The following is a 23,974-nucleotide window of genomic DNA, read 5'->3' as shown; positions in this document are numbered from 1 at the left end:
CCCCAAGCGAATTCTATCCCCTATTCGATTACAGCAACAATAAACAAGCGAGATTGATACTATACTGTTTATATTCCTATTATCCGAATTAAGCAAACGGATTCAGCACTCATGAATTAAGCAAACATGAATTGACATACGCGAGTTAACGATAAAGCAACGTTAAATCACGAAACAGATCAAGAAACATAAACTGATCGAATTTAATCAATAATATTATGTATGAATCGAATTAAGCATGCAACACATATATAACATTATTGAAAGGGAAAAGAATTGGGATTAAATTATAAAACCTCAAAGATTCGGTGGAACATGAACAGTAGATCAACGATAGGATTAGTTCGCCATAGGATTCGTCAAAAGCTTGCCAAAATTCGTGAACGGAAGATGATCCGTACAGTAACTCGGCTGCTACCCTAAGGGGAAAGTGTACGACCCGTTTTACAATCCAACTGGGTCAAACATACGACCCAGGCCCAAAACTAATTGACCCGAAACTGAAATAAAACTAGTGCTGCAACTTCAACGAATATTCTGGCCCTTCTACAGTCCGATTCTGACTTTGACTCCAACATAAGAATTGTAGCTCTTTCTCTTAGCTTTCCGGCAATTATTAGAACGCCTCAATTGGACTCCTGGAACTCCAGATATGATCGTTTCCGTGCAGACTGTTAATGCTAAAAAATTAATACGAAAAACAAATAAGTGCAAAAATAAAATAAAATATAAAAACATATTAAAACATAAAAATAAATAAAACAAACCGAAGAAATGCTTGACTACAAACATGGAAGAACGTGCATTAAAATGCATTGATCAAATTCCCCCACACTTGAACTTTTGCACTCCGAGCAAAATGAAAAGAAAGCAGAAATACATCAACAGTTACTCATCCTAGGCTACAAATCTTCTTCGGGTAAGTTTGCATTGACAGGTACTAATCTTGCACACTAAGGACATGTTAAGAACACTAACCACAGATATGCAGACATAAGGCTCCTAAATACACAAACCAATTCAAATCATATTATTATACCATAGCCTAACTTACTCATCCTTTTTGCTCTTTTTCATTCAGGCGCAATCACATTAAGCCCGTTATCTCCACACACTTATAGTAGGACAACCGGTTAGTGACTCTGATCCTTTTGCACGGGGTTCCGACACTTGCGTGGCATAACCCTTTGCTTACTCAGATGTAGTTGCGGGGGATCGGACCGTAATCCTCCCTACCAAGTTCAGCACCAGAAACCGCTGAACCAACTAACAAAGAGTTTTGAAAACTTTTTTTTTTTGAAGATTACACAACCGTTGGGTTAAGTGACCGGGTGAGGATCACCAAACTTAGAAGGTGTATTACCTTTTTCTTTTCTCTTTTTTTTTTCTTTTCTTTTTGGAACATTCACTTATATTCATCGGCTTCCTGCGTAAAGTGTATGAGAGATGGTGCCGACTGCTGAAATAAACTACTCAAGAGCTGTCAAAGAATGAGAAATTAAGGCTAAAACATAATAACAAATTCAAATCAATTTCCGTATGCAGGAGACTTACGGTGTTAGAACGATACCGATCTTGTGAACTTTTCCCAAGTCTCCGCAAACCCGACTCAAATCAGTGTGTAGCCTAAATTTTCAAGAAGATGCATTTTTTTATTGAAATTAAACAAAATACTAACACACAAAAAACAAATAAAACACACAATTTCCTTCCCCACACTTAAACTAAGCATTGTCCTCAATGAAAAGACATTACTAACAAAGTAAAGAGAAGGAAAGAAGGACTCCCTGATCAAGTTGCAGTGTAGTCAGGTGCTTCTAAAGAAAGCTCCTCTATGCTGACATTTTCAGGCACCGAACTTTCATGGAATAACTTCAGCCGCTGCCCGTTAACCTTGAAGACTTTGTCAGTACCTGCACTTTTTATTTCTACTGCACCATGAGGGAAAACATTAGTAACAACAAAGGGGCCAATCCATTTGGATCGAAGTTTCCCAGCCATAAGCTTAAGGCGGGAGTTAAACAGTAAAACCTGTTGGCCCACAGAAAATTCCTTCCTAGAAATCATTTTATCATGGAAGTGCTTACTTTTTTCTTTATAAATCCTAGAGCTCTCATAAGCCTCTAATCTAAGCTCTTCCAACTGTTGCAATTGGAGTTTTCTTTCAATACCTGCTTGTTGCATCTCCAAATTACAACTCTTCACCGCCCAAAAAGCACGCTGTTCTATCTCAACAGGAAGATGACACGCCTTACCAAAAACAAGTCGATAAGGAGACATCCCAATGGGTGTCTTGAAAGCTGTCCTTTGAGCCCAAAGTGCGTCTTCTAGACGACGGCTCCAGTCTTTCCTGTTTGGCTGCACCATTTTCTCTAAAACCTGTTTGATCTCCCTGTTGGAGATCTCAGCTTGCCCATTAGTCTGTGGGTGATATGCAGTAGAGACTCTGTGCACAACTCCATACTTTCGGAGTAAGGCTTCCATGGTGCGGTTACAGAAATGAGTGCCTTGGTCACTTATGATAGCTCGCGGTATTCCAAACCTGCAAAAGATATTAGACCTGACAAACTCTGCAACAACTTTAGAATCATTAGTCCTAGTGGGGATAGCTTCCACCCACTTTGAAACATAGTCAACAGCAAGCAAAATGTAAAGGAAACCAAATGATACAGGAAAGGGACCCATGAAATCGATACCCCATACATCAAATACCTCACAGAAAAGCATAGGATGTTGAGGCATTTCACTCTTGCGAGTGATGTTGGTACCTGCTATCTGGCACTCTTTACAAGTGCGATAAATCTCAAAAGCGTCCTTAAAAATAGTTGGCCAATAGAAGCCTGAATCAAGGACCTTTCTTGCAGTCCTTTGAGGACCGAAATGTCTGCCGACTTGAGATGCATGAGAAAATTTTAAAATAGATTCAATCTCATTGTCGGGGACACATCTCCTGATTACCTGATCACTACCAAACTTCCATAGATATGGATCATCCCAAACATAATATTTGGCATCACTTTTGAGTTTGTGAACCTGTGATCTAGATGCACCTGTAGGAAAAACACCAGCAACAAGAAAATTAACAATGTCAGCAAACCAAGGCGTAATCCCATGCAAAAGAAACAACTGCTCATCAGGAAAATCATCCTTAATAGGAAAAGGATCTTCATCTCTCTCTATCCTGCTCAAGTGGTCAGCCACTAAGTTCTCAGCTCCACTTTTGTCTTTAATCTCAACATTAAACTCTTGGAGCAGCAACATCCACCGAATCAATCTCGGTTTTGCATCCGGCTTCTTCAGCAAGTACTTTAAAGCTGCATGGTCAGTAAAAACAACAACCTTGGAACCTAGCAAATAAGATCTGAATTTGTCAAGAGCAAAAACAATAGCTAGCAGTTCTTTTTCAGTGGTAGTGTAATTAGACTGTGCAGAATCTAAAGTCCTAGAAGCATAGTAAATAACATGGGCAGCCTTGTCAACCCTTTGTGCAAGGACAGCCCCAACAGCATAATTCGAAGCCTCACACATAAGCTCAAAAGGAAGTGTCCAGTCAGGGGGCTGAATGATGGGAGCGGAGGTCAATGCTTTCTTCAAGAAGTCAAACGCTTGTTTGCATTTGTCATCAAACTCGAAAGTGACGTCATTCTTCAACAAGTTCGACAGCGGAAGAGCTATCTTGCTGAAATCCTTGATGAAACGCCTGTAAAAACCTGCATGACCAAGAAAAGAACGAATCTCGCGAATGCAAGAAGGGTAAGGCAGTGTAGAAATCACATCAATCTTAGCAGGGTCAACAGAAATTCCTTTTTCAGAAATAATGTGACCAAGAACAATTCCCTGCTCAACCATAAAATGACACTTTTCATAATTCAACACAAGGTTAGTCTCGATGCATCTTTCTAAAATCAAGTTTAAACTGTTCAAGCATGCATCAAAAGAAGAACCATAAACAGTAAAGTCATCCATAAACACTTCCATGCAATTTTCAATAAAATCAGAGAAAATACTCATCATGCATCGTTGGAAAGTGCCAGGAGCATTGCAAAGGCCAAAAGGCATCTTCCTGTAAGCAAATGTACCGAATGGGCACGTGAAAGTGGTCTTTTCTTGATCTTCAGGTGCAATATGAATCTGAAAGTAACCTGAAAAACCATCAAGAAAACAATAATGTGATTTACCAGCTAGCCGTTCAAGCATCTGGTCAATGAACGGCAAAGGAAAGTGATCCTTTCTAGTAGCCTGGTTCAGTCTCCTGTAATCAATACAAACTCTCCAGCTGTTCTGGACTCTAGTGGGAACAAGTTCATTCTTTTCATTTTTAACCACTGTGAGTCCAGATTTCTTAGGTACAACCTGCACTGGACTTACCCACTTACTGTCAGAGATAGGATAAATGATACCTGCTTGCAAGAGTTTGGTTACCTCTTTCTTTACAACATCAAGAATCAAAGGATTAAGCCTCCTTTGGGGCTGCCTTACTGTTTTCGCTTCATCCTCAAGTAAAATCCTGTGCATACACATCGAAGGACTAATACCTGGAAGGTCGGCTAATGTCCACCCGATTGCTTTCTTGTGCCTCTTCAATACCTGCAAAAGTCTGTCTTCTTGATTTAAATCAAGGTTAGAAGAGATAATAACAGGAAGTTTTTCATTATGCTCCAAGTAAGCATATTTCAGGTTCCCAGGGAGCTCTTTTAGCTCTAAGGACGGGGGCTGAATGATGGATGGAAGGCTTGGGGCAGCCGGGATGTCAAGAGCATCGACAGCAAAAACAACCTCATCGGTAACAACTTCACCTGTAGGAAATGTATCAGGCTGCAAGGAAGCATCAATCTCAGCACAAAGGACACAAACGTTAGTGTCAGTGCAGTCAGGACATGAATAATCATCATCAAAATCAGAGAGAGATGGAAAATCAAATGCAAATAATTCAGAATAACTCTCATCAACTAGTTCAGAAATCAACTCAATGTTAAAAACTGAATGCTCCTCCACAGGGTGTTTCATGGCATCGAAGATATTAAATTTTGCGACGATGTCACCAAATTCCATGGACATGGTTCCATCATCAACATCAACTTTTGTCTTCGCCGTTTTCATGAACGGTCTGCCTAAGATGATGGGAGCTCTGCTTGACTTAGTTTCTCCTTCCATGTCCAGAATGTAAAAATCTGCAGGAAAAATTAAATCGTTAACTTGAACGAGGACGTCTTCCACTATGCCGGTGGGACGTGCATTGCTCCTGTTCGCCAGTTGAACGATTAAACCTGTATGCTGCATGGGACCAAGGCAAAGGTTATTATAAATAGAAGTAGGCATAACATTAATGCCCGCTCCTAAATCAAGCAAACAGTTATCAAATTTCTTATCCCCGATGGTACAAGGAATAGTAAAAGTTCCCGGGTCCTTTCACTTTTGTGGCAAGACCTGAGAGATGGCCGAAACACTTTGTTCGGGCTGAATGAAAGCAGAGATGCTTCTTCCCAAGTTGACTCTGTCACTTCCTTTTACTTTTCTCTTGTTTGTACACAAATCCTTCAGAAACTTTGCATACCTTGGAACTTGCTTAATCACATCAAGAAGCGGAATATTTACCGCTACTTTTCTGAACATATCCAGAATTTCTTTTTCTTTGTCTCCTTCCTCAATTATTTTATTTTTTAGAACTCTATGCGGGAAAGGAACTGGTGGCACATACTCCTTTTCTTTATTTTTTTCAGTTCCGACCACAACAGAAGAAGGAGAAGAAAGCTCAGTTGGAGGAGGTTCAGAAGAAGAAAGTTCAGAAGTTACCTCAATGATTTTTTTATTTTTTTTCAGGGGCTGGTTCTGTAACCTTTCCGGATCTCAAAGAAATAGCGCTCACATTAGCATTACCATTCGGATTGACAACAGTTTGTGCTGGAAGTTGGTTCGAACCTTGAGCTTGCATATTATTTATTTGAGTAGCAAGTTGTCCCATCTGTGTGGTCAAGGTTTGAATGCTAGTGTCGGTTCTTTGTTGAAAGTGAAGGTTGTTCACAGCCATTTGCTTAACAAGATCTTCCAAGGATGGTCCGGAAGTAGTAGCTGGAGGGGTGTGATGTGGCTGGGGTAATGGAACGGTGAGCTGTTGTTGGGAAGGCTGCTGATTTCCATATCGGAGGTTGGGATGATTCCTCCAATTGGGGTGATATTTATTGGTAGACAAGTCAGGGGTGTTGTTGTACCTGTTCTGGTTGTAAAGGTTGGCTGCATAAGCTTGAGGCAGCTCGGTAACAGTATCATCTTTCAGAAGAGGACAAGTATTAGTGGGGTGATCATGAGCTGTACAAATGCCACATACAATTGCTGTTTGAGGTTTCGCAACTGCAAGTTGTTTAACTAAAGCGGTCAGCTCATCAAGTCTGGTTTCTAAAGCTCTGTTCGAGGAACCTTGAATTTGATGTACACCCTTGGTCTGGACAGAATTGGTTCGAGTGGTGAACTGCTGGGAATTTAAGGACATATTTTCAATGAGGGCCCTGGCAGCAGCTGGAGTTTTGTCAACAAGTGCTCCACCACTAGCAGCATCAAGAATGTTTCTATCCATAGGCAACAACCCCTCATAAAAGTACTGAATAAGAAGTTGCTCGGTAATCTGGTGTTGAGGACAGCTTGAAACTAACTTCTTGAACCTATCCCAATATTCAGCCAATGACTCGTTATCTTGTCTAATGCCACATATTTCTTTTCGGATTGAAGCAGCTCTAGAGGCAGGAAAGTATCGCTCCAAGAACACTCTCTTCAGAGCATTCCAGCTTGTGATTGAATTTGGTTCGAGATCATATATCCAGTCCTTCGCTGCACCCTGCAAAGAAAAAGGAAAAGCACGAAGTTTGATATGATCTTCAGTGATCCCTTCAGGCTTCAATGGTGTAGAGCACACCACCTGGAATTCCTTTAAATGTTTGTGTGGATCCTCACCTGCAAGACCATTAAACTTTGGCAACAAGTGTATTAAACCCGATTTTAATTCAAAAGGAACAGCAACAGCATCATATTCAATACACAAGCCATTATAATTAACATCAGGGGCTGCAAGTTGCCTTAGAGTTCTATTTTCAGCCATTTCAAAAGCAAATTCACAATCAGAATCAAACAAATTATGCAAATAGTCAGACTCAGAATCAGACTCAGCTATGGTCGGTGAAGGTGAACTATTGCTAGCCTGGCCTGCTCTACGAAGTGTGTGCAAGGTTCTCTCTACCTCAGGATCAAAAGCAACAAGTTCAGGACAGGAAGACCTAGTAGCCAGGACTAGTGCACAGCAATGCAGCAACAATCGTGAAAATACCAACTATGTCCCTAAAACAACACAATGAAGCAAATCGATTAAAAATAATTCAAAAAAATAAACTGACACCAAAAATAATCTAATGACGTAAAGATAAAATTTTGATATTTTTTTCGGAATTTTTCGACTCTATGAAAACAGAAAATAAATCATTAAAAATAGAAAAACGATGAATTTGGCGATTTTGGGGTCGAATTCCCTTACGCAAAAAACTGATCGCACGATTTTTCTACTTCCAGTAGGCAAAAACAGTTTACAATCGAATACAATTTTTTGCAAAAACTGATTTTTTTTTCGACTCTAAACGCGGACGGACCAAAACCGTGAGGAAACTACGGCCTAAACGCACAAACACTAAATCTAAGACTCTAAAATCAGTTAATATTCACAAGAATCCCCGGCAACGGCGCCAATTTGATCCGCTGTCGCTCGCGGGTCAAAACGAGTAGTTTTCAAAACGTAGTATAGCGACAATGGCTCGAGTCGTATCGCAAGGATTCTTGATATTATTAACTAAAAGCAAATTTGAAATTAGGGGGAGGTTTGGTTTAAGGTTCGATTTAACAAAAAGAGCAAATAAGTGATTTTGAAAAGTGATTATAAAATAAGCTGTTCTACTGTTCGGGTTCACCACTTATCATCGGTAATTATAAATCTAATCCCCAAGCGAATTCTATCCCCTATTCGATTACAGCAACAATAAACAAGCGAGATTGATACTATACGGTTTATATTCCTATTATCCGAATTAAGCAAACGGATTCAGCACTCATGAATTAAGCAAACATGAATTGACATACGCGAGTTAACGATAAAGCAACGTTAAATCACGAAACAGATCAAGAAACATAAACTGATCGAATTTAATCAATAATATTATGTATGAATCGAATTAAGCATGCAACACATATATAAGATTATTGAAAGGGAAAAGAATTGGGATTAAATTATAAAACCTCAAAGATTCGGTGGAACATGAACAGTAGATCAACGATAGGATTAGTTCGCCATAGGATTCGTCAAAAGCTTGCCAAAATTCGTGAATGGAAGATGATCCGTACAGTAACTCGGCTGCTACCCTAAGGGGAAAGTGTACGACCCGTTTTACAATCCAACTGGGTCAAACATACGACCCAGGCCCAAAACTAATTGACCCGAAACTGAAATAAAACTAGTGCTGCAACTTCAACGAATATTCTGGCCCTTCTACAGTCCGATTCTGACTTTGACTCCAACATAAGAATTGTAGCTCTTTCTCTTAGCTTTCCGGAGATTATTAGAACGCCTCAATCGGACTCCTGGAACTCCAGATATGATCGTTTCCGTGCAGACTATTAATGCTGAAAAATTAATACGAAAAACAAATAAGTGCAAAAATAAAATAAAATATAAAAACATATTAAAACATAAAAATAAATAAAACAAACCGAAGAAATGCTTGACTACAAACATGGAAGAACGTGCATTAAAATGCATTGATCAGCTAACAATTGTAAATTTCATGTAGGTCTTGGGCACTCAATTTCTTTTTGGCATGCTCTTTGGTTGGATAAGGGCATTTTAAAGGATCTTTTCTCGAATCTTTATAGTATTTCTCAAATGCAAGATGCCTCAATTGGAGTCATGGGAGGGTGGAAAGATGGATGTTGGCTATGGGGTGACCTTGGAATTCCGGCCCCCACTGGTTCTGGTTCGGCTGCTGGCTGTTTGGAGTTATTCCAGCTGTTGTCGGCAGCTACTGTTACGGCTAACCAGCTGGATTCCACCTCTTGGCAGCATGAGGATGATAGAGTTTTTTCTTTTTCTTCTTGTTATAATGTCCTGTATAGAAAGTATATTCCTTTTGGCCTGAACAATTGCTATGACTCGGCTTTTGTTGCTATTTGGAAGGTAGAAGTTCCTTTAAAAGTAAAAGTGTTTGGATGGAGGAGCTTTCTCAACAAAGTCCCAACTAAAGACTTGCTTTTGAATAGAGGTATTCTTAATTCTTCTTCGAGTTTAGAATGTGTTTTTTATGATGACTTTGATGAGTCTTTGCACCATTCTTTCTTACTTTGTCGAAATGTCGCTATTGTTTGGAAGGAGATGTCCGAGTGGATAGGATTGTGTTATATTAGCATTTTAGACTTTAAGGAGAATTTTTGGTATTGGAGCACTTTTTGTCGCGCAAAGAAGGTCAAAAGAGGAAAGGAGGAAATTGTTTTGTTAGCTATTCTTTGGAGTATTTGGTTGCGTAGGAATGATATAGTTTTTAACAATTCTTCTTGGAATTCAAGAGATGTGGTGTGGAGTTGTAAAGCGCTTATTTGGAGGTAGTCGTCTATCGGGAAAATTACTCATCCCAATTGTAATTTCTATGAGTTTAGCAATAACTCATTGTTTTACTTAAGTAAGGATTCAATCGGTGAGTAATTTTCTTTGTAGGGCTCTCAGCCTTTGTACTTTGTTTTTGGTTGGATTCTGATTAATATATTTCTTTCTTTTAAAAAAAAAAGTTCACATTTTATTCTTCTATCCCTTTTTTATATGTTGCATCAAAAATCTATTACATAATTCTCAAATTTTTAGATATTGCATAAATTTGTCATATTTAACCCCGACATAAAATTAGAGGTTTTATTTTATTACATTGTGGTATATTTATTAAGAGGCCTTATTTAACAAAGATTTAACATTGAAGTTTTTTTAACTATGTACTATAGTCTATAGTTTCATTTATTTATTTTATTTGACTCTCTTTATTAGGGTTGTTTGCGGTTCATTTCGAATCGGTTTTGAGGTAAAAACTCATCTGATCCAAAAATAAATGTATTTGCAATTCAATTTAATTTTGAATAATTGATTAAAACAATCTGATTCGATCCAATCCAATTTGATCATCAATATTCCATTTCACACCTCTTGTAATCCATATCATCTTTTGAGTAACCATTAAAGACGCATTTCATAACCTTACCATTAAATTAGGCTATCTTGATTGGCACAAATGGTAAAGTTTTGAAGACCTTCAAATTATAGTATATTGATTTCCCAATTCAAATCATCATAGATGATTGGAAGGTTATATTAATGACAAAACAAATAGGAACCATATTTAATAACGGTTAAATCGTGACAAATTTGTTAAAACATTCTATTTAATCACGGTTTAACCGTAAAAATTTTAGACCATATACACTAGTCCACTGTACGATGTTACTCCATTCCATTTATATCTTTCTCTCTTAAGATGTATACATCGACGTGTACACCACACATTTTCTTTAATTAAATACAAACGGATTCTATGAGCAAAAGAGTGGCATGTCCTACCCCATTTGCATAATAAAGAGGATAAAACATAACACATATATATCTTCCTAATGCCAGTTATTATCCTTATGACCGTATGTGCCATGTGAACTCTAAATTACATCAACATGGCAAAATGATTCCTTCTATATTCTTTTAGACCTTTCAATTTCAATATGGGACCTACATGAGTTTTACTTACTAAGATAATGTTTTAAAAAACATTATAATCATAAATAATAACTATAAGGTCAAATATATATGTCATCGTACGTATATATTTTAGAGGGAAATTGACATAGCACAAGAGTTATCTTATACCCAAAAAAATAATTAAATTAAATAAAGAGTTCAAGATTAAGAAGGTTTTGGTAAGAGAATCGCAGAATAATAATTTAATAGTTGATAGCTTGCAAGGTTTTTTCTTAAAGAAGCAACTTGTTCATTCGAAGTTGGACTGTATATATATAGAACACTAGTTTGGAGAAAGAAGAAACTAAGAAGTGAAATATGAAGAGTTGTAAGAGAGAAATGGAGAAGAAATCAGAGATAAGTTGTGTCATTGAAGAGCTTTCTATGGTGGTAATTGTTAAACCTTCTGAAGAGAATCATGAAGCTGCTCATATCCCTACCAAGCCTTTCCTCTCTATATGTTATTCTGTTCTACAAGTTCTTGGTAGGTTTTCTTACTACAAATCTTTAGTGTTTATGCTCAAAGTTTGATGTGATTTTTAACATTTATGTTTAAAGTTTGATTGGTTTTTAACATTTTATATTGACACATTGGAAATTATGTGTGTAATAACAGATAAAATTGGACCAACAATGGCTGTTTTGAGAGAAGATGTGCACCAAAATATCAAGGTACAAAAAAAATATAGAACCATATATAGCTAAATCTATCATTAATCTTATTACTCAATTATATTAATCCATTCCATATTATACATCATTTTAGCAACAAAATAATGCCTTATTTTATAAGTTATTTCTATAATTTTAATTGAGGGTTTATTTTTGAGAATTTCTTTACCCACCTCCTAACCTTCTTAGTCATCTCTGGCGAATTTACCAAAATACCCCTTGTTTCGGAAATACATTTCCGAAAACGTACTTTTATTGAAAAAAAAGGTGTTTTCGGAAATACACTTCCGAAAACACAAAAAAAAAGGTGTTTTCTGAGATGCATTTCCGAAAACACCCCCTTTTTTTAGTATTCGGAGATGCATTTCCGAAAACACCCCTTTTTGGGAGAGGGGGTATTTTCGGAGATGCATATCCGAAATATTCCAAGACCAAAGTGGTCTTGGAATGTTTCGGATATACACTTCCGAAAGAATTCAATAATTATTAAAAAATTAAAATCAAGGTGAATCAATACAATTAATAGGTATAAAATGAAAGTGAATCAATAAAATGAAAGTGAATCAATAAAATCAAGGTGAATCAAAATTTCTTAAACAATTTTAAAGTTAAAAATTATTTTACTAACTTATATAAATCAAAAACATCTTAATTTCATAAGTAAATTTTGAATTATATAAAATTAAATATAAAATTTATTCATTAAATAAAATTAAGACAAAATCTTTTTTTAATTTTTTTAAACTAAATAAAAAATTATAACTCATTTTTAATTATGAATCAGAATAGAAATATATAAGTATATAATCATAATTATTAATTTTGTAAGTGAAATATATAAATATATAATATATAAATATATAAGAATTATTATATAAATATATAAATATATAATAATTATTATAAATTAAAACACTCATTTTTTTAATTTTTATAATATATAAATATATAATAATTTTTATAAATATATAATAATTATTATAATTATTATATAAATTAAAACACTCATTTTTTTAATTTTTTTATAAATATATAACAATTATTATAAATATATAAATAAAAAATTATAACTTATTTTGTAAGTGAAATTATTTTAATTATTTTAATTAAAATTATTTTAAATTTTAAAATATGAATCAGGATAGAAATATATAATAACTATTATTCATAACTCATAAATTATATCAAAATATATAATTATTATTCATTACTCATAAATTATATCAAATTTATGATATGTGAATTAATTAATATCTTAAAATTAATTTTTGGGATTTTTTTAAATTTTTTTTTGTTGTTTCGGAGATGCATCTCCGAATTAGTCAAAATTCCAATTTTTGGAATTTTTTCGGAAATGCACTTCCGAAGTCTGGAAAAATTTTTAAAAAAAAAAATATTTCAGAAATGCATTTCCAAAGCGAGGTAAAATGGGGTTTTCGCTGGGGGTGACCCCCATAGGGAAGTGGGTAAAGAAATTCTCTTATTCTTTTCTATTTTTTTATAAAATATATTTACATTAAATAAATAAATGCGTCTCATACGAAGAAATAAATACGGTCAATATAGGTTAAATTTCAAATTAGTAGTTTGCACCTATTTAATTCAAATATCACGTCTTTTTTTTTTTAGAACAATCTTGTAAGTCGGTTTTCATCTTAGATTCGGGGATTGGTTTTTTAGTTTAATCACTTGTTGGGTTATTTGGAAATATAGGGATGGTTATTATCATTTTTAAATGTCACGTTTTAACAAATTTTGATGGGGTTGGTTTGATAAATTTGCTTGCATAGGATTTATTCTTTCCGAGTTTTAAAGTCCCGCTTACACTTTTTTGAGCGGATTGGTGTATCGACCCGAAAAGGGCTTTGTATTGATATTCTAGGTGATAGTGGTTGGTTTGATTTCTTTTGGTTGGGTATCCTTTTCTTTTCATTTTTCATTAATTTGTAACCACGGATTTATCACCCCTTGTGTTCTTTTTATTTGATCCCTTTGCTTATAAAAAGCTTTTTTATTTATTTCAAAGAGTTTAGCATAAAAAGAATTAGAAAGTGAAGATTCGAACCCAAACTCTTCCCTATCAAATATCCTTTGAGCTTATTTGAATTGTAACTATGAGATTGTTATTGTTAACTACTTTTCTTATTATATTCTTGATGATATATAATTCTACTTCTTAACTTATATTCTTAGAATACACTATATGAGATGCTAGATTGTTAATTGGACAAAATCTTAAATTATAATTTAAGATTTTGTCTCTTAAATTATATTATATGATGGTTGAAATAATAACTAGTAATGGCCCAATTAACGGAACCTTTCTTATTTAAACTAACATATATAGTTCATGTGAGTCAAGTTAGTAAACCGACTAGTGTATAGTATTATTGTTTTGGTGTATATGAGTTGAGAAACTTGTATTATATGAGTTTGATTATACTTAAAATATTCTTGATAGGTCAACTACCAATGATTGGGTATTAAATTGTGTTTCATTTTCAGAGATTGGAATTGATGCATGAATCAAATCCGACAACAATATCAAATTTGGTTGAGATATTAAAATTAGAAGCAACAGAAGGCAATGCAAGGAAGGGGTCTAGCTGCAGTAAGGCCTTTGTTTGGCTCACAAGGTGAAAAATAAATACCTATAACATAACCCTTCAATAATCTTAAATTTGTCATATAAATAAAATATATATACTCTGCAAATTTTAACTTAAATGGAAGAAGTCAATATTGTTAGATTGAACATCAATAACAGGATTTGAACCCTAATCTTAGTTTAACGGACAGAAATCCATATTATTAGATTGGACATCATCACTAGAGTTTGAACTCTGACCCTCACGGTTGTATATCATCACTAGGGTTTTGAACTCTATACTCACGGTTTGTATATCATCACTAGCATTCAAACCCTAATCTTAGTTTAACCGGCAGAAATCGATAATCGTATATTAGACGTTATCACTAGAGTTTGAACCCTAAGACTCACGGTTGTGTGTCATCACTAGGGTTCGAATCCTGGTTAGTTGTCCGTTATAGTAGTTATCATCATTTCGCTACCAAAAATATAAGTGTTACCTAATTTTAAGAGTTATATTATGCAGGGCCTTGGATTTCACCTCATCATTACTAGAAATACTATCAAAAGATCCTGAAAAGAAAATGAACAAAGCAGTTGAAGAATCTTACGATGTAACATTAAAACCCTGGCATGGATGGATTGCATCAACTGCTTCTAGGGTAATAATAACCACGTTTTCATCATATTTTTTATGCTGAATCAATTTTTTCTCCACTCTTAATTACATATGGCAATATTGTAGGTTGCTCTAAGATTAGTTCCAGAAAGTAAAACATTCATTAATCTCCTTAAGACTGAAGATGAAGAAACTGACATGCTTATACAGAAAATGCAGATATTAGTTTCTCTACTTGTGCCTTTTCTTGAGGATATCCACTGTATTTTAGTAAGTTTCATTTTCATCTTCCTAATATTATATCAATTGTTCATGAAATTAAATTCCTATGATACAAACCTTACCTTATATTTATCTTTTATTTATATGTATGTTTGTTTTGTAGAGATTATACAACTTGGACAAGCTGAAATCAACCTGAAGTCAAGATAAAAGTAATTAATAATAAATGTGTATTTCATATATTCCTTCTTCAAGTTTTTTTATTGTATGAAATTCTGTTATTGCTTCTTCCGGTTGATTTTATGTAAATACTAATGTAAATATCGTGTATATATCAAGAAAGGTTTAAAAGGAGCATTGAAGGTTCTTTAATTTTATTTTTTATATCCTTTGTGCTTCAAAAAATATTGAATAGAATTTTTTTAACAAAAAGTTGATATTTTTAATTTATTTAAAAGAAGAGTTAAATATGTTTTTGTCTTTATAAATATTTTAAATTTTATTTTCATTTCTTATTAAAAAAATAATATATTTTAGTCTCTATAAAATTTTCATGCATGTAGTTTTGGTTCATGTTATTTTCGAAAATTTTAAAAATTATTTAATTAGTTTTTAAAATTTAAATTTTTGAATAATTTTTTGGCTAAGTTACAGTTTTGGTCTCCCTATTTTTATGTTTTTATGATTTTAGTCCCCCTATTTTATTTTTAAACACTTTAGGTCTCGCATCTTCACTTTGACTACAAAGAACGCTTATGTGTCACATTTTAAAATACGGTTTTTGGTCTCCCCATCCTCACTTTCGGTCCTCCATCCTCACTTGAGGATGAACTACATATTTTAAAATGGGGATGAGGGACCAAAAGTGTTTAAAAACAAAATAAAGGGACTAAAATCGTGAAAACATCAAAATAGGAGGACCAAAATTATAATTTAGCCTAATTTTTTTATACATATTTAGAATATTATAAAATATTTATTTACTAAATGTTAGAATTTTTTAAAATGAAAAGAGTTAAATATGAATTTTTTTAAATTTCAAAAAATAACAATAAAAGTAATAAAAATCTCGACGTTGAAATCAAATTTTGAGTTCCTTATTTTTCAATAAACTTTTTATAACGTTCTAAACATGTATGTAAAATAATCATTCAAAAATACACATTGGTTTAACTGCATAGACTAAAACTACATGCATAATAATTTTGTAGTGACCAAAACATGTTTTTTTTATAAGGATCAAAAATAAAATTTTATAATTTTATTGAGACCAAAAACATATTTAATCCTTAAAAAAATAAGAAAATTAGTCAAAGATAATCATAATCTTCAAGAAAGAAAGTTACTTGTTTTGAATGTGGAAATAGAGGTCATGTCAAAAGTGAGTACTCTGCTCTTTAAAAGAAGATCAAAGTCAACAACAAGAAGGATATGAAACCAAAAGGAGCATACAAGGCATGGTAAGACAATGAAGTAAGTTCATCTTCGGATGAAGAACAACCAAAATATCACTAATGGTTTCACACCATTCTGATGATGAAGAAAATGAGGTTAGTAGTCTTGAACCATCTTATGAAGAATTTCATAATGCTTTCCTTGAATTGCATACAAAATATTGGACACTTTCTAAAACTAGTTTAAAACAAAAGAAAATAATTTTATTTCTAAGTAAGAGCAATAACATGATCAAAGTGGAATTAGACCAAGTCAAAAATTCAACATGTAATAAATGTGAAGCTCTTAAATAAAAAATATTGTTGAATTAAACCAAGTCTTACAGAAATATGAGAAATGACAACTTGATTTAGAATATGTGTTAAACAAACAAAAATATTCTAATGATAAATATGGATTTGGATACTCTAAATTTAATCAACGAAGTACAACTCAAACTATATTTGTTGAGGCTGGCAATAAATTCAATAATGTGGAATCAAGTAAAGTGCAAGTTGAAATTCATCATAAAAGAGCATATGTTAAAAATAATTCTTATGTCTCTAAAGATAATAATTTTTTATCAATAATTCAAACAAAAAATTTCATCAATATATATTGTCATCATAAAAAAGGAGGAGATTATGAAGAAGATGTTCATCATCTATCTTAGGCTATGTTTGGATGCAATAAAAAGAACGGAGCGGAATGGAACGGAGCGAGATAGAATGGAGCGGAACGGAGCGGAATGGAATAAATACGTCTTTCCATTGTTTGGGAACTTCACGATGGAATAGAGTAATTTTTTCATCCCGCCCAAATCGGAGGGTACAAAAAATGGTGGAAAGTGATGGAATGGGATGGAATGCATTCCATCTTATACCACTCCATTCCATCCGTTTTTAATCAATCCAAACGATGGAACATAAACTTATGTCATTCCATTCCGCTCCATTCCATCCTATTCCATCAATCCAAATATACCCTTAGTTTAGTTTTGATGAAGACAAAATCTTATCAAAGAAGAAAAAGTTTGGAATCAATAATAAAAAATGCATAAGTTAATGGATATTTCGGAAGAAAGGGAAATTGATCTTAATGCTAAGATTCTAAATTGCAATTCATTTTATATATATATATATATATATATATATATATATATATATATATATATATATATATATATATATATATATATATATATATATATATATATACATGCTCAAAAAATCAATCATCATTTCAACTCTAATGTTCCTAAGCATTCATGCATCAAAATCACACAATTTAAACATTTTCAAAGCATATTTTTCAAAATTTATAGGGCGGTAATCAGTTACACTTTGGTGCGATCAGTGCATACCCATTCTGCCAGAAATTTTAAAACATTGAATATGCACTTTTTAAGTCAGGTAACTCGTTACCCGGTTTAAGAAATTCACTCTATTTGAATTTTGAAAATCGTTCTGCACTTTTTAAATCAGGTGACCATTTAACTGATTTAAGAAAACGGGTAAATAATGCAGAATTGTGTATTTTCATGAACCATTGTCATTATAAACTATTGTAAACCTTTATAAAAATGTCTCAAACTTATGCATCAATTCATAGAGGCTTCTAAGGATGTATTTAAGGCAAAATACACCAATGTTTCAAATTACCTCTTTCATACAAATTTTAATACAATTCAAATCAATTTTTCAAGTGTTCATTCATTGTCAAAATGCTAAAACTTTGTGCATAACCTTCAAATCATTCAAAAAGTTTCATAATATATTCTGAGCATTTAGGGTTTATATATTATATTTGAATTGTACATTAAAAGAGAAGATCAAGGTTTCATTCAAGATTCAAATACTTAATATTATTAAAAAAAAATGTGTTGTAGCTTAATCACCAAGGTTGTGGTGATATGTTGTTTGTTGTAAAAGGTTCTTTGAATTGGTGTAATTCAAAATCCATCATCGTGTTTAGTGTATTTTAAAAAAGATTCTTTGGTTTTGGGAGATTCAAAGTCCATCATAGGTTTCGTGTTTAAGTTAGAAGATTGTAATTGGTAAGACATGTCTTAGTGTGAAACTTGTACAAAGATCTAACATAGTGAAAAATACTTCAAGGTGTGAATGGACTAGATGAACCCTTTGTTGATAAGGGAAAGTAGGATAATTCTTTGTGTTCATTTATTTTCCAACACTTTAATTTTCTGTATTTTATGTTTCTAAGAAGATATCATTTTCATATTCAAAAAAAATTAAGAACATAGCGCAAAATCGAGAAAAAACGGACAACCTTAATTCACCCCTTCTAAGGCTGCATATCATACTAATATCCTCTAGTTCAGCTCTCAAATAGGTCATGATCATCTCTAGTGCCTCAGGTTTAGTCATTATGTGATGGTCAAATAACCTTTCCCTAATCGGAAGATGTAGAAGGAATATCACATCATCCAGTGTGATGGAGATTTCACCATGCAGGAGATAGAAAGACGAAGTCTCTTAGTTCCATCTCTCAACGAAAGCTGACATAATAAAATCATTGCTCCTTAGGTTGTTGTAGCCTTGCAATCTTCCTACCATGGTTGATGTATTATAAAGCATAACGGTACTACCAAAAAATACATCATCGTCAAAAAGTTTGTATATTATAACACGTGTTTCAAAGAATAAATATAGATAAATTTTACCTCTCTATCTCATACATGCCTAGCAACATAGTTTTCTTACAGAGGCAATAGTGAAGTGTAATAGGGACTTCCTCCGAATTCCTTAGGAACGACATCAAGAACAACAACATTAACAATATGTGCGTCAACTAGTGAGGCTTCTAGGGAAGCATGTGCGTCAATTGGTCGGACTTTTTGGGCAGTAGCAGGTGACACTTGCCTTCGAGAAGACAAAGCTGGAGACATCTGAACTCTAGAAATGGACTTTTCCACATCAAATGATCTAGCACCAACCGGTGGTTGCGAAAGTCGCACTTTCTCCCTGCGAACATATGCATGTTGGGACACTCTATAGTCCCTCAATCGTTCTTGGTTGTTAGTCATTTTACTTATAAATATAGCACAAAGCGGACAAAATCAAACTCAGATAAAAGACATTCAAAATCAAATAATGCAAATATAATACGGAAGTGCACTTCTATATTTTTGAAAAATCAACTTCAGACAGAATACAGAAGTGCACTTCCGTAGTTTCCTAAAACACAGAAAATACAAAAATGGCAGAAACGCAAGGAACACAAAAATGGCACAAAATGCATGCCTTGATAAACTACCTAACTATGAGTGTAACTACCTATATAGTAATGTTTTTTAAACAACATAATGTACCTATATCGTAATGGATTAAGTGAAAAAAAACACTTGAAATGAAATACTTATTGAATGTGCAGTTGAAGTCGAAACACTTAGATTAAATGGATGTTGAAAAGTAATTGATACACCACTTGAATAAAATGTAGTAGGAAAAACACTTGGGGGTATTAGAGAAGTTTGAGAAATCATTGAGAAGTGATTTTGCTGAAAATAAGTAAGGGGGAATGTTTGGCGCGTACTTGATTTAAACTCCGTCCGAATGTATATTTTCGTAAGTTTTGCAAAAATGCATCTCCGTACTAGTTTTGTCAAAATAAAAATATGACTCACTTAGAAATAAATGAAATACGAAATAAGACTACGTTCGAAAATGCTTCTCCAAATCCTAAATTTTTTTTAAAAATTTTCACAAAAATTAAGGGTAATGGAACCAATATTTTTATCTAAACCATCATGTAAATACTATAATATAACAAACAACCATACAAAATACTTCAACTAGGAATTCAACATTGACTTTCCAAAAGAGAAAGAAGAAGAAAACACAAACAAAAGCATTGCTTTTCAGAAAAATGAGATCCTCTGAATCTAGATCCCATCATCGATCCCTCCCAATTCCACATTTTCACTCCATGTAGCTTCTCTTCTCCTCAACCGCGATCCAATGATTCCATTGCATCGCTTCAATTCCAATCACAAATCACCACAATGAACAACGATTACACTCTCGGATCCCAATCCTACAAATCCTTCCCCGCATACCCAGACACCGATTTCGACATCGAATCCGGAAACACCATCCCAACCAAACGAATCAGAAAACCCAAACCTTCACCAATTCGTCCCCTTTACAAAATGATCCAAAAGTTTCACCATTTTTTCAAACTCCACCCTCTCGTTGCTCTTTTACTTCTAGCTTTCTCTTTTGGGGTTTCACTCTTGGTTTTTCTCTCTTACAACACGACCCAGTTGAAGGATTATGAGAAAATTGAACCGGGTTTGGATGAGTATCCGTTTTCGAAGCTTAGGAATTTGGTAATGGTGGCTGGTCATTCGGTTTATATGAGTAGTGGGTGTGGGAAGATTGAGAAAGAGGATTCTTGGTTTTTGGAGTCGTATCAGAAGAATCCGGGTCAAGCAGCGACTTTTGTGAAGCATATTGAGGAAGGGATTGAGATTGTGGATAAGGATGAGGCTGCTTTGCTTTTGTTTAGTGGTGGAGAGACGAGGAAAGATGCCGGACCGAGGAGTGAGGCTCAGAGTTATTGGGCTGTTGCTGATTTCAAAGGATGGTTTGGTGAGTTTTCGTGGTTTTCGTGATTCTGTAAGGTTTTAAATTGCGGTTGCGCTTAAGGTTTTAAAAATACCTATGAAGTTGTGGGTACATTTGCGATGAGATAGACCATTTTTAGAATTTGATTGTGGTTAAATTGCGAATAGGGTTTTAAATAGTTTTGATAACAATTGCAGTTATGGCATGATCCTTGATTGTGTGTAGAATTGAGGTCAATTGTGGCTGATGTAGCCTCTATCACAATCATGTTATGGTTTTTATATCATCAAAAACTGTTATGTTGTAGCTCATATAACAGTTGCAGACCTTCATTTTAAACCCTGGTTTCGATATTGATACATTGTGGAAAATGCAAACAAATGGGGATAGTTTCCCACTGTAATTGTGGTTGTTAGCTTGTTATTAGTTGTAGAAACGCTTGAAACCTTGACTTGAGGACCATAATTTAAAACAATGGTTTCTGATATCAAATTGGGAGTGAATGAAGTGAAATAGATTTAAGTTATTATCAATCTATTGATTGAATTTGAATGTTTTTATGTTAGGGTAAAAAATTGGTTTTATCTGATACTCTTAAATTGTGGGGAAATAGAAAGAAGGGTTTTTGATGGAATCGATTCAGATTCCATTTCACTATATCCTATTTTTAAGTAATGTAAACAATGGAGTATATTATATTTTAACTCCATTTGCTTCACCCATTTCTTTCATCAAAAATTATCTCCATGAGTCTCTATTGCATCATCTATCTTTGTTTTCTCGGGGTTTTATTGTTGGTATTGATGACTTGAAATTGTTTCTCCTTTAATTTATTTGCATATGCTTCCCACTTAAACTGTTTTTATAGAAACAGTCTCAATTTCTTAGGTTGTCTGTGTAGGTAAGGAAGAAAGTGTGAAATGGAGATCACTTACAGAGGAACATGCTCGAGACAGTTTCGAAAATCTTCTATTTAGTGTCTGTCGATTCAGAGAGCTTACTGGCACCTATCCTCAAAATATTACTGTATGTAATCCTTACTTATATGAGTTCTGAAGCATTGTGTTCATTTCTGTCTAAAGACACATCTTTAATATTTGGAATTGCCATTAATAGGAAGAATAAGAAAATATTAAAACTTGCGGCCATACTTTTGTTATATAACAATATCAAATTCTCAGATTTGTGTAATGGCTGCTGAGAAATACTCAATTGAATGCTGAAAAATGTTATTAATATGCATGCAAATTGCATGTTGCGTACGAAAAGAGACAATATCAGTGGCCAGTCGATGCTTTACAAGCTGGTTTTGTAAGGGTTGAGTTAGGCCTAACCAATCCAAATTCGCATATGATATTATCAGAGGCTATCTAAGTTCCATTAGGCCATCAGATCATGCTCCAAATGTGCAGTCTTGCGCATGAGGGGGTGTTAAGAATTTCGCAGTGATGATATATGGTCTGGAAATGTGTTTTAAGTGGGGAACAATCATCATCTTACAATTTGGTTTTGTAAAAAGGTTAAGTTAGAATCAACTCAAATTCTAAGATGAAGATTCATGAAAGTTGTTGCGCTTTCTTTTTACGATTAGACTTTCTTTACATAATGACCACTATGACTTTCTTTACATAGTAGTTTACAACAGCATGTTAAGTTTTCTGTTTTGAGGATAATTTTCTATTCAAATTTCATGCTTCAATACAAATATAAGATGAATGATGATTTGCATTGTTCTTTCACTTGCATTATGAGTTTAATCTGATTTGCTAACTCTGGGAATCAGGTTGTAAGTTATGATTTCAAGGAAAACAGATTTGCAAATCTACATCGATCCGCAATCGGCTTTCCAGAGTCAAGATTCTTCTATGCTGGCACACCTGCCACAACAAATGCAGTAGCAGCTGCTCTAAAGGGCGAGGAATTGGTGAGAACACAATTCTTAAGAGATCCATACGGATGTCGGGGTTCACTCTATCACAAAAAGCTAAAGCGCGACCCTTTTCATCGATCAATTCCATATCCTAATGGATGTCCAGAAATGGAAGCTTTGTTCAGATATTGTGGACCAGCTCCATACCCCGGCGCACTCCCGTGGGCATAGTAACGGTAGTTCCCTAAAGTATACAAGTGTAAACTAACAGCATAGAGATATTAGACACATGAGATATATTGATACATGATATTAAGATTAAATTTTGTTTAGATGATGATAAATTGTGTAGATGAATCATGAAACTTGTTGCATCTTTCATAGAAGAAGTTTGACGAGGTTTTTTGTAAGGTGGATTTATTAGATATCTTGGTGTTCTAAACATGACACAGTTCAATATGAAATATGGTTAATGAGTTCATTTTGAATTTCTTTATGCTATGTTACAAATATGGGATCATGTAGAAGATAAATACAGTTATTGATATTGCATTCTAATTTTAGTTACAGAGTTAATGCTCTTTGAAAAATTATGTTTGATGGAAATCACTATTAAGATCATAGATTTCATAAACAATTTACAAATCTATATTCTCATTGATTCAATAAAGAAAACATGCTTACTCTTATCTAGTGTTATAAAACTAGGATAACGGCACAGGGCAACCATCTTAAAAAAAAATGGAACGGAATGGGAACGCATAATTAAATGGGTGTTATTTTAGTGACGTGGACACTAATATATTTACTACTAACGCACATAATTGTTTAAAACGCACATAATTGTTTAAAGGTTTAAATAGTTGACTAGTCTTTGTAATTTAGTGAGTTTTTAGTTTGTGACTCTTGTAATTTAGCGAGTTTTTAGTTTGTGCCTCAGTATTATTTGAGTGTTAACATTCTTTTGGTATTTGCCCCTAAAGTTAAAATCCGTAAGAAAATCTGCATGTTTCCTAACAAGTGGTTTTGACTCATAAGGCATTAAGGTATTTGCCCCTAAAGTTAAAATCCGTAAGAAAATCTGCAGGTTTCCTAACAAGTGGTTTTGACTCATAAGGCATTAAGGTATCTTTGGTGAACGAGAAATATTAAAGAGGGAGGAGGGGAGTAATAAAATAGT

The 23,974-nt window shown here is 33.9% G+C and overlaps 3 protein-coding genes across 3 annotated transcripts; all 3 read left to right on the top strand.

Moving 5' to 3' along the window:
• Window positions 1-8,914: 8,914 nt before the first annotated feature.
• LOC131598354 (uncharacterized) lies at window positions 8,915-9,631 on the top strand. The gene has a single exon (XM_058870967.1). It carries the CDS (start codon window positions 8,915-8,917, stop codon window positions 9,629-9,631), a length of 717 nt encoding a protein of 238 aa, XP_058726950.1.
• Window positions 9,632-10,965: 1,334 nt separating this feature from the next.
• On the top strand, window positions 10,966-15,260 carry LOC131600356 (glycolipid transfer protein 3-like). Its single transcript, XM_058872528.1, has 6 exons — window positions 10,966-11,282; window positions 11,415-11,470; window positions 13,976-14,106; window positions 14,587-14,722; window positions 14,806-14,949; window positions 15,065-15,260. The coding sequence occupies exons 1-6, from the start codon at window positions 11,117-11,119 to the stop codon at window positions 15,098-15,100; spliced, it is 669 nt and encodes a 222-aa protein (XP_058728511.1). The 5' UTR covers window positions 10,966-11,116; the 3' UTR covers window positions 15,101-15,260.
• A 4,882-nt stretch (window positions 15,261-20,142) lies between these two features.
• LOC131596038 (uncharacterized protein C57A10.07-like) lies at window positions 20,143-23,275 on the top strand. The gene is made up of 3 exons (XM_058868594.1): window positions 20,143-20,948; window positions 21,826-21,950; window positions 22,708-23,275. Exons 1-3 carry the CDS (start codon window positions 20,360-20,362, stop codon window positions 23,023-23,025), a joined length of 1,032 nt encoding a protein of 343 aa, XP_058724577.1. The 5' UTR covers window positions 20,143-20,359; the 3' UTR covers window positions 23,026-23,275.
• The last annotated feature ends 699 nt before the right edge of the window (window positions 23,276-23,974 follow it).

This window comes from Vicia villosa, linkage group LG4 (assembly GCF_029867415.1).
Source record: "Vicia villosa cultivar HV-30 ecotype Madison, WI linkage group LG4, Vvil1.0, whole genome shotgun sequence".
Lineage (NCBI taxonomy): Eukaryota > Viridiplantae > Streptophyta > Magnoliopsida > Fabales > Fabaceae > Vicia > Vicia villosa.
Note: the sequence above shows the minus strand (reverse complement) of the source record. Positions and strands in the feature narration are given on the sequence as shown.